This window comes from Musa acuminata, chromosome BXJ2-8 (assembly GCF_036884655.1).
Source record: "Musa acuminata AAA Group cultivar baxijiao chromosome BXJ2-8, Cavendish_Baxijiao_AAA, whole genome shotgun sequence".
NCBI classification, from domain to species: Eukaryota; Viridiplantae; Streptophyta; class Magnoliopsida; order Zingiberales; family Musaceae; genus Musa; species Musa acuminata.
The window spans coordinates 5,785,978-5,797,605 of NC_088345.1; the positions used below are offsets into that span (position 1 = coordinate 5,785,978).

At 39.6% G+C, this 11,628-nt stretch overlaps 1 protein-coding gene across 1 annotated transcript; it reads left to right on the forward strand.

Moving 5' to 3' along the window:
- Positions 1-630: 630 nt before the first annotated feature.
- LOC135618894 (KH domain-containing protein At1g09660/At1g09670-like) lies at positions 631-10,470 on the forward strand. The gene is made up of 7 exons (XM_065120296.1): positions 631-1,014; positions 1,749-1,834; positions 2,506-2,651; positions 4,614-4,748; positions 4,822-4,938; positions 9,674-9,817; positions 9,924-10,470. The coding sequence occupies exons 1-7, from the start codon at positions 902-904 to the stop codon at positions 10,068-10,070; spliced, it is 888 nt and encodes a 295-aa protein (XP_064976368.1). The 5' UTR covers positions 631-901; the 3' UTR covers positions 10,071-10,470.
- The last annotated feature ends 1,158 nt before the right edge of the window (positions 10,471-11,628 follow it).

The window sequence follows — 11,628 nt, forward strand, 5'->3', positions numbered from 1 at the left end:
GGAAGGAATGTGTTGTAGATCACAGATTAATCTTAGGCAGATTTAGTTCGATCTAATTTAAAGACAAACTGGTCTCTTACAAAACAATTTAAATCAATCGAGAATCTTAAAATGCTCAATTCAATTATATACGGACTCAGAATCGTAAGACTTGATTTATCACTTATATAATAATGTCCTAATGAATTTAAATGTCTCGACAAACACACAACATGAGTAAAGAGATTATCTCCGTAATTCAATTCCTATCACTTCGGTTTTACGTTTTAAACGCGTTGATCTTATTATGATATCGAGGCTCAACTTTTTTACGAAAGAATTTATTTATTCTACTCTCCAAAATATTTTTTGTTAAATGTTTCTTATCACAACATATGTTTATATACATATATATATATATATATATGTATATAATTAATGGAAGAAGTGAGAAATGTAGAAAAAGCACCAAAAAAGAAGTGCTGAATTCATTGATTGTGATAGAAGAGCAGAGCAAACAAGTCGATCATCTCACCAGAGAGCATACAGCAGCGAAAGGTTGAGATCGTCACTCTCCGTGCGAGTCGAAAACAGGACCGGCACATGTACTGTTCAGGCAATGTGTAAGTTAAAAGACATACCCTCGAAACATATCATCCAGCAGCAAGCGGCGAAGATTGACCATCTGAGCTGTATATATACGCTGCAGCCAAAAGAGAATCCAAAGCCCTCGAGCGAGCCCTCTTTCTCTCTGCCTTGTGCTTCTGCCTGCAGCACCAGCAGGAGAGAAGAAAGAGCAGCCTGATCTCTACTTGTCCGATATCAATAGTCAGATCTTTCCTTCCTTCGAATTATTGCCACCTCAGCGGCTCCGTCTCTCTTTTTCTTCCATTTTTCGGTCTCAATCTATCGCCAAGAAGCCATGGACGAAAGAATCCCACCTCCTGCTTACTTCCAGTACTCCCCTTCTGGTGTCCACTCATCTCCTTCCCCTCACCACTCCATGAGGTCTCCGGCCACCTCCGACAGGGAAAGGTTTGCCTCCCCCCTCCTTTTCTCTTGTGCTGTGGTGCGGGTCTTGCGATTCTTTATTTCCGGCGGGGTTTGGAATTGTGGTATTTGCTCTTAATTGGTTCACTATTTCTTCTGGTTTGGTTGTTTCTCACTCTAGGATGGTTTTCTGTTACTTTTGCTTTTGATTTGTATTTAATTGCTGAAATTCTTAGGGGGTTCAGTATTCAGGTGACTTTGATAGTGTTAGATGTTGAATCTTGAGCTGCTTAAGTATGCTAGTTCATAACAATTGTTGTTTATGATGCCATTTTACGAATTTTCTTCACGATTTCATATTTCTCTTTGTGTTGCTTCTTTTGGTTTAATTGTATGTGTTGTGTCATCTGCCGAGGAAAAGGAAGTTAATGACTTGCTGATCACTTGTGCTATGAGGGCACATTGTATGACTTCTAAAGTTACTTGTTTGTTGTTGCATTTGCATAGCTGCTTGTTGAACAGGGCACCGCCCTCACCATTTATATCTGTGACCACTACACGATGTTGGAGTGGGTTCTACATTGCATGTGTCTTTCAACAATTGCATGAAATAAACAGATAGCATATGTATCAAATGCATAGGCAATTGCGGTCCAGAAAAGTCACGACATGTGCTGTCATTGTGATTTCTATCAATGTTGGATATCTCTGTTAGCGGGCCTTATTTTAATGTTTTGTCCAATTCTTGCCATATTAAAATGTGTGAAGCTGTTTCGCAGGTATTTAGCTGAACTTTTCGCTGAGAGGCAGAAACTGGGGCCATTTCTGCAAGTATTGCCATTTTGTTACAGGCTTCTAAACCATGGTATGTGTTTTCTTGTGCTTCTAGTCTGGCTTTTGTAATGTTCAATTGTCCAATTTGGCTGTTGTCTTTGCTTCTGATATGCATTTTTCTCATTTTCTGTAATTCGGCAATCTTAGAAAACTCATTTTGATGATTCTACTTTGGGAATACATATGCTAGTGTATTGTGGAGTTGTAATTTTAGTAATCTTTCAATGGATCGATCATAGTGATATTAGAGGTATACCATCTCTTACCCGGTTGAATATTTATAGATGGCACTAGAATTGGATTTTCTTTTTTTTTTCCTTCTCTTTTCGGAAGAAGAGCCAAATATATATCTTGCATCTCTGCCTTCTTTTTCAGATCATATACACGGATAAGTGTCTTAACTTTTGATGTTCTGAGAATTGTATGGCCTTTTTTGTTTTCCTGCTATGTTCTTAGATGGTCTTCCAATTTACTGTCACTTTTTTCCATGAACTAAACAATTGCTACATGTGTTAAACCTCTATCTTGATTTGATTATTGAACTGTGCTCATTTTATTTTCATGTCAACTGAACATAAGTGTTTCATGTTATTTACTTCATTTTGTAGATTGAAAATGATGTTCTGCTGCATAAGGCTCGTGCCACAAGATTTTTTTTTCCTTCTATTCATCATAATGATTGAGATGACAATGTTGTTGCAGAAATTGTGCGGGCTTCTGGTCTTGCACCTAACCAAACCTTTGTTGAGCATGAGAGAATTGAGCCTTTCTCTCCATTAAGGTTAACTGGGCACCCACCTATTGGTGGACCCATGGATCTGGAGGGGCGATCAGGGATGCACACAGAGGTAATGATGCCATAATTTTCCTTGAGAACCATATTTATATATGTAATATCAGGTTCAATCCTCTCTCTCTAGACTTACATATGTTGTGTTCCTTTGTATCCTTCTCTTAAAGTTTGTGCTTTTATTTTGTATTATAAAAAAAATCTTTATTCTCCGATCTAATATAGTAGCTGCAGTCTTCTATCAATACTGTGTGGTATATTCAAACTGCGGTCATAATACACAAGGTTTCAGTTAGATATTATTTGGTCCAACAAGAATGTAACAATGAAAGAAAAAAGAGAGTAATAATTCAATTTTTAGAGTAAACATATCTTCATTTTCTGAGAATGGACATCATAGCTTGTACATTTTAATTAATATCTGATATAAAACTGTGCCTGCTTTTTAATTGCATTTGTATGGTCAACCTCGAAAGATAATGTTATATCTAAAAATATTTTAAGTTCACCATTACACTTGGTGTCCTTAATTTCTGTTATTTTAATTGTCCCATCAATATAGCAGTTTTTCTGTTAAATGTTTGATTCTGCAGTGCTACACTTGAATGGAAGTGTCTGTCATATCATTTGTTTCTTAAACGCATCTCTCCATTTGACAACTTTTTTACTTTTTTCGGGTGCTCTCTTTGTATCAATTAACCAGTAGAATATAAGTTGTGGCCATCACGAGCAACTCTTGCCTTGACTTCCAGGGCATACACAATTGCCAGTCAAGTTTAGTTTGCGTCCTGATGTTGAGGGTCAACCATGAAGCAATTAATTTAGATATATATACATATATAGTGGTTATGTTGGAAGAGATTGAGTTATAAGGATTTGTCAGATTAATTATACTCCAAATATTTGATTAAGTATAAAATTTCTTTTGGTCTTGAAATTCATATCAATTAGCTATGGTGTTGTAACCTTCATCAGGGCACCTAAAAGGTAGTTTCAGTGATTGTTGCATGGTACAAAAGCAGCAATTAGACTCAGTCTTGTCGTGAAGTATTGGATTCAGTAAGAGGGATAGAAATATAACTTTCATCAGATTAGATGCATTCTTTAACTTTGGAAGTTTGAATTGATAGGAAGTATACATAAATTAAGCTCCAAATACAATGTAGGTTCTCTTGTAATATGATGATGGTTGGCGGACTTGTTTTTGCTTTCTGTAAGCTCAATGATGAGGATGAGTAGCAAGTGTTCAAGTCAATGATGCTCGTCCATTTCAAAGTATGTATCCAATGAGGGTTCACTGACGGATGTAAGAATCTACCACACTCGTGTTAAATCTTGGATTTTCCTCCCTCCCTCATGTCTTTACCAACTTCTTGGTACAAGATATGCCACTATTTCCTCATATATTAACCACTTAAATCTAACATGTCCTTTATCCAAAGATTATTTTGAGTCTTGAAAAACGAAAGGAAAAGAAGAAGTTGTGGATTGCCTAGCAGGCATAGCAAGATATTCATTTGACCTTGTGTTAAATAATTGGGGAACACATTAACACATAAACACAGCTGATTCCATTACCAAATGTTGCAGCATCTTTGTTGAATTGATGAAAACTATTCTCTTCTTTATCCCTTTTCGTGTAAAGCTTTGCAGACATGCTTGCTCTGGGGTGAGAAGTGTCGGTGATGTTCATCATGGAACCCAAGTTCATGCCTCCTGCTTGACCAATTATCTATTATAGTAGCATACATATAGTACATGGTTGAAAATTAGAAAACTATAAGATTGGAATGTTATCAATGCTGACTTGGATGTCATGAGGTCTTGTTTGGCTACTAGATTACTGATGACGTCTGTTTTTAAGTAATTGAATTTGGGAGGAGCTAATACAAGATAGTTTGCTCAATTCATTTCACACAAAATATATTATGCATACTACATAGGGTTAACTTTGATATAAAAAGTTATTAGTAAAATTTTATTTGTTGTGATTTTGAAGTATGGCTGCTTTTGTGTTCAGGAAAATGAATACTTTCAAAGGATTGGGGTCCTTCAATCATCAACTTCCGGGTGGAACGGAACTCCTGGAGTTACTACGAGCCCTGTTGTGAAGAAAGTCATCAGACTAGATGTTCCTGTCGACAAGTATCCTAACGTATGTGAATTTTATTTAGCTTCGACTCTGGTATATGAAGATTGACTAAGACTACTGCTTGGTTGTAATTTAGTACAACTTTGTTGGCCGTCTATTGGGACCACGAGGGAACTCCTTGAAAAGAGTTGAAGCTTCAACTCAATGTAGAGTTTATATACGTGGCCAGGGTTCAGTGAAAGATTCTATAAAGGTATGTCCATGCTTTGTATTATTATGTCTTTTCATGATATCATTGGGATGCATTTGCTTTTTCGTATTTATTGCCTGACCTATTCAAGTACTGGTAAGGTTTCCTTTATTCCTTTGAATTCTATTTTACCTAGATTACCAATCAGTTTCCGACATCTATGGTTCTCACTGGATTCCAAAACAATTACTTATGGTTGTTGTGTTTGCTATTTGGTCTCTTTGACTTTCATAAGACCTCTCATGTTTGAAGAATATATGTCATCATATTGATTGTGGACTCGCTCTTCAGTGCCTACATACTTAAGAACATTTCCTTGACAGCAACTGTTTAAATGTGTCTTGAAAACCTAAAATTATCTTTTGGTCCTATATGCTTAATTTCTTGTCCTTTATTGAAATATGAAGAAACTCCACATTATTATTCTTATGTGTTTCCATTTTTCTTTATGTCATCTCTTGCTGTTCTTTTGGCAAATCAAAATATTCTGCAATTTTACATATTCCAGCACAACACACAGCAGGTACTGGTGCCACATGCTGCCTTAGTACAAACTTATCAAGGGAAGCCACACAAAATCCTTGTTCTGTTTCATTTGTTTTACCTTGCATTTGATTGTTGAGTTACTATAGTGAGTGATAATCAGGTAGCATAACGCTCTCTCCTTTACACTTGTTTATATAAGTAAATGCACACTCAATTTTTCATAGCCTTCCATTGCAACTTCTAGCATAAAGATAAGTTGTTGATTGGTGATGGTTCCTCTCTTTATCCATCTTTTGAAGTTTTTATATTTCCAAGTGTATCATTGCAAATGGTTTAATGTAATTTTAACAAATTTGCGAAAAGGCTATTCATGTTCACTACCACTTAATTGACGTCTAAAAACAGACTAGATACTCTACCCAGACTAGTGTATGAAATTATAGTTCAAACGCAAGTCCAAAACATGAGACAATTAATCATATGTAACTGAGGAAGTTCTTCTATATTACCGTGTTGTCACGGACTTAGTTAGAATTGTCGAAGTCATGAGGCAACCTTGCATTATCCATTCACAAAGAATCAACATAGTTGCAACCTCACTCGGGTCCCGAAGGACCTGTAAAAGAGCAAATTGATTAGTTCGAAAGCGAGCGATGGACAAGGCTCGACGTTCGCGAAGAGGGCAGTTTTACAAGAAATTCAACAAACACTTGATGTGCAATAGAGAAAAAAGAGGAAAGAGAAAACAAGGATTTTAGAAGACAAACAAACAATCGCAAGTCTGCAAACGATTGCTCACTGGGTGTTGAGTGCGTTGGCAAGTTCTCATCAGCTTAACATATGAACTTGTGAATCCAATAAGCACCCAATACTACCCCAAACCCCGATCCAGCCAAGTGCCACTCGAGGGGTTTTGGGGTGCTGAGATGGTTGATGTTTTTATCCGCACTACAACCTGTAGAAAAGAGGCCATGACACGCAAAAACTAGGCTATTTTGGGGTGGTTTTGCCCATCCTAGTGAGGGGGTCACTCTGTAGTCTTGCAAATTATTCCCGCTTATAGTTTTTAAGTAAAAATACACAAGAAAGGCAAAACATGTTTCCAAACATATGTACAAGCAAATAAAAGCAATAAACGGTTCGTTGACGAAGGTGTTGCAGGTGCGCGACGACCATTCGTGACATTCTCCCCCACTTAAATTGTTGACACCCTCATCGATGCTTGTTGGTAGGCTTTGATGATTGCTTTTTCGTATCGCAAGGCGTCTTTGGGCTCCCAACTGGCTTCTATTCAAGGAAGCTTTCACCCCTTCACCAAGTACTCGGTATGTTCTGTTTTGTTAGGTAGCTTTGTCTAGCGATCTGCTAAAATGGTTTTAACTCGCTTTTTGTAGGAGGCTCTGGTGGGGGTAGTCTTGTTGGAACATTTTGGGAAGCATATTGTAGATTTGACTGGTAGGCTTTCAAGTTGTTTGCGTGGAAGACTGTGAATTTTGAACCATACCGGCAACTACAATTTGTACGAGGCATTGCCTACCCTTCTAATAATTGGGAAGTGTCTTTTATACTTGCACACCAGGCCCTTGTACACTTCATGCCTAAGGAATTGGAGTGATGCTGGTTAGAGTTTCATCAACACTAAGTTGCCGACTTTAAACTCCTGTGGTTGTCTTCCCAAATTTGCTCACTTCTTTATCTTTTAAGTCACCTTCTCCAAGTAAGCCCGGGCAATATCTGCATTTCGGTGCCATTCCTTTGCAAAGTGATATGCTGACGGACTACTCCTGGTATAACTGATCACCACAGTGTGAGAAGTCAAGGCTGATGTCTTGTAATGATCTCAAAGGGGCTCTTGTTGAATGCAGAGCTCCGCGGTAAGTTGTAGGAGCATTGGACTGTCCAATAGCTTCACTTAATCCCGTTGGTTGGCACTCACGTAGTGCCGAAGATATTGCTGAAGGAACGAATTTATTCTTTCAATTTAGTCATCCGTCTGGGGGTGGAGGCTTATGGAAAAGTATAACTTAGATCTCAACAATTTGAATAGCTTGTTCAAGAATCGTTCCAAGAATCGTGCATCTCGATCATTGATAATATTGTGCGGGACTCCTAAATACTTCACCAAATTCTTCATCATCAACTTGGCCACCTCCTCCGCTAAGTAGTGTAGGGGTGCAGCAATGAATGTTGCATACTTTGAAAACCGATTGACCACCATGAGTATTGATCTGAGTCCCTCTACTACTTGCAAGCTTGATATAAAGTCCAAGGAAATGCTCTCTCACGACCTTTATGGTACGAGCAACGACTCTAAAAGTCCCATCGGCTTTTGCTGCTCTACCTTATCTTGTTGGCAAGTAAGACACATTTGAACATATTCCTCCACATTAGTCCTCATCTTCGGTCAATAGAAGGCCCTCTCTACGAGAGCCAACATTCGGTGCATACCCGAATGTCCTGCCTAAAGGGAATCGTGAGACTCTCTCAAGAGTTCACACCTCAAATTGTCCACTCAACGAACATAAACTCTATTCCCTTTGGTGTTAGACGAGTCCCTCTTGGACCCAAAATCATTGTGCCTTTCCTTCTTTGATCAATTACATCAAGATTACTGCTTGAGGATCATTGTATAGTCCATCCCTGGTCTTAGAAAGGAAGTCGGAGTGCAGTTGACTTGCTTAGCCTCCGCATTCCAGTTGCATGACATTTACCAACTCCACTTTCCTGCTCAATGCATCAGCCACGACATTTGCTCTTCCGGACTTGTATTCCATTGCCATATCAAATTCAGCCAGGAAGTCCTGTCACCGTGCTTGCTTTGGGCTTCTTTTGAGTTTAGAAGTAACTCAATGCGATGTTGTTCGTCCTTAGCACAAATCGCATTATGAGAAGGTAATGTTGCCAAACTCGTAGATAATAGACCACTGCTATCTTCTCCTTCTCGTGCACAAATTGCTCGGTTTAGTTGAGCTTGCGGCACTTGTAGGCCATCGAGTGACCCTCCTACATAAGTACTTCCCCAATAGTGAAGTCTGAAGCATCTGTATGAACTTCGAAAGGCCTCCTATAGTCTAGCAATTTGAGTACTGGTTCTTCCAACACAGTAGTAGCCTTTAAGTCTTGAAATGTTGCTTCACTTTTGCTTGACTATCGCTAAGGCTGCTCCTTCAACAACTCCGTCAGTGGAACTGCACGCTTCGAGTACCCAATTATGAAGCACTAATAATAGTTGACGAAACCAAGGAAAGATCTCAACTCCGGTACCTTATTTAGTGTTCACCACGCCGCCACAACTTACACCTTTGATTTGTCCATCCGAATGGAACTTTCGTCGATTTGATGCTCTAAGTATAAAATCTTCATCTGAGCAAAGTAGCACTTCTCTCTTTCCACGAACAAAGTGTTCTCCCTGAGAACTTTAAAAATGATTCAAAAGTGCTCGACATGCTCCTCGAGCATTTGGTTGTAAACGACGATATTGTGCAAGTAAACAACTACAAACTTGTCTAGCTACTCCTTGAAAAGTTTGGTTCATGAGAGTGTAGAATGTGGCTGGAGCGTTGGTTAAGCCAAAATGCATCACCAAGAACTCAAATGCTCCATACCTTGTCACATAGGTAGTCTTTGCTTCATCGCCTTCAACGGTGCGCACTTGCCAATAACCTGACCAGAGGTCGAGTTTAGAGAAATACTTTGCCTTGCTCAGTTGGTCTAACAAGTCCGCGATGAGCGGGATGGGTACTTATTCTTTACCGTCACCTTGTTTAGGGCTAGATAGTCGATGCATAATCAGAGGCTCCTATCTTGTTTATTTTGAAAGAGGATTGGAGCTTCGAATGATGTTTTAGAACTACGGATGAGCGGTCACAAAAACTGAGCCATTTTGGGGCAGTTTTGCCCATTCCGGTGAGCGGTCGCTCTGTAGCCTCATAAATTGTTCTTGCTTACAGTTTTCAAGCGTAAACACACAAAAACAACATAAAACATGCTATTAAACATATGTACAAGCAAACAAAAGCGACGAACAATCCATTGACGAAGGTGTTGCGGGTGCACGACGATCGTCCGTGACATTGTGGACTTTAAATCGTGCTTTTTAAGCAATACGAGTGTCATATGAACCATTAGCATCTTGTGGATATTTCTATAGAATTTAATTCACAACTAATGTCATTTTATTCTCAGAAATTATCAATTCTTACATAAGCCATACAAGTTCCTGTCGATTAATTCCAATTTTCTTTATGAACAGGAAGAAAAACTTAGAGATAAACCTGGATATGAACACCTTAACGAGCCACTGCATGTACTCGTTGAGGCAGAGTTTACAGCAGACATAATTGATGCTCGTATAAATCAAGCTGTTGCCATATTAGAAGATCTTCTGAAGCCCGTGGTACATATCAAGATCTCTCTCTCTCTCTCTCTCTCTCTCTCCATTTTCATGCAATCACATTTAGTGTTAGTGTTTTGATGGGACTATTCAATTTATCATCTTTCAGGAGGAATCTGTGGATTACTACAAGAAGCAACAACTGAGGGAATTAGCTATACTGAATGGCAGCTTGAGAGAAGAGAGCCCTCATATGAGTCCCAGTGCATCCCCGTTCAACAGCACCAGCATGAAACGAGCAAAAACAGGGCGTTGATCCGTGATCTTTTGGCAGCGTCAATTCAATCTTGGCCAGCTGAGAATTTTCTGATACACATGGCTACTAGTTGATGATGTTGGGATCATTAGCAGGGTTGTGGAACCAGCCAGATGATCTCTAATCAGTTCTTCAGATTGGTCATATCCTTGGATAGAAATGCATCAGTGGAGAGAATTTCCTTGACTTCAGCGGCAACGTTGCTCTTGAATTTGTTTGATTGCTTATTCTTTGTGCACTTGGGTTCTTTAACCAAAGTTACAAGCATCAGAAAACTTAATGGTGTGAGCTGTCTTACAACTCTTGGTAGTGATGTATGTGTTTGTTGTTGTAATCATTTACAGGTTGGACTAAATGACCAATGATATAGTTATAATATAATCTGTTCAGTTCACCTTTCTATGATGCCTACCTTTCTTTATTCCTAAATTATCTCATCCACATCACATCAGTGACTGATGGTGCCCTCCCTTGACCGCAGTTAGATTGAAAGTTTGAAATCCTATTCCATAATTTTATATACCTATAACTTTTTATCGGGGCAGTATTTTTCCCTTGTATGTGATAGCAGATGAGATTTTTCTAACTGTAGGAGAAAATTTCGTTGTTCAGTTGAAGAAAATTTTCTTTTTCGACATGTATAACTGAAGTGTGATTTTGCTTTTACATTTCATTCTATCATGGTATCAGAGCTTGTCTTAGAGCAACATTTATCTTCTCGTTGCGTTTTTTTGCTGCTAGGATTGCAATCTACCACCGCTTGTGCAACACCTGAGTAGCGATGCCACCACTTCGGCCACATAGCTCCGAAGGCAGGCTTTTAACCGGTTAACCGGTCTCCTCTACAGCTCCAACGACCAGCACTGCACTCCCTGTGAGAGTCCAAGTGTAAGTGCTGCAATGCTGCAGCTTCTCTATCACACTACAAACAACACAACACTGTAGCTGCAAACAGCATTGCACTACTGCAGCTCTCTCCAGAGCAGTCTCCAGACCACATCATTGCCAGGCCCAGTACTAGCAGCATGGTCTCCAAAACCTTCACTTTCACTAACTCTGCTGTTACTTGACGAGAAATCTGTGAAGTGAAACTTAGTCATACCCGGAACGCCTCATCTATTATACTCGTGCGAGCATTCAAAATCGAGCAGAAAGAACTGTGGCAGATTCATCTTTATACTCACAAGAGGGACGAGGCTTGCTTCAAAGGTGTCAGAACTCACGGTCGAAGCAGGTAGTGAGGCCCGTCCATGCACCATCAACCACGATGCTCCAGCCATCACTGGCGGATATGTCGGTAACCTCTTCCATGACTTCAACGATCTGCTCGTTTTCCCTCTTCCTGACTGCTTGACAGAGAGGTGCAGTTCATGGTGACCGACTTCAATAACTGATATACCACCAGGTAAAGGTGCTGCATCACCCTCCCACGGCCAGCACTGCTCCCCCTTCTCCCTCACCTAAACTACAGCAAGCAGTTGACCCCTCCTAAAATCCCCTCCCCACCGTTTGCAGCCGTCATCGCCTGCTCTGCACCAAGCAGTTGACCCTCCTTTTG

Coding starts and splice junctions, on each gene's coding strand:
- LOC135618894 (XM_065120296.1), top strand. CDS start 902: ATGGACGAAAGAATCCCACCTCCTGCTTACTTCCAGTACTCCCCTTCT. Junction 4,939..9,673: donor CAGTGAAAGATTCTATAAAG/GTATGTCCATGC, acceptor CTTTATGAACAG/GAAGAAAAACTTAGAGATAA. Junction 9,818..9,923: donor AAGATCTTCTGAAGCCCGTG/GTACATATCAAG, acceptor ATCATCTTTCAG/GAGGAATCTGTGGATTACTA.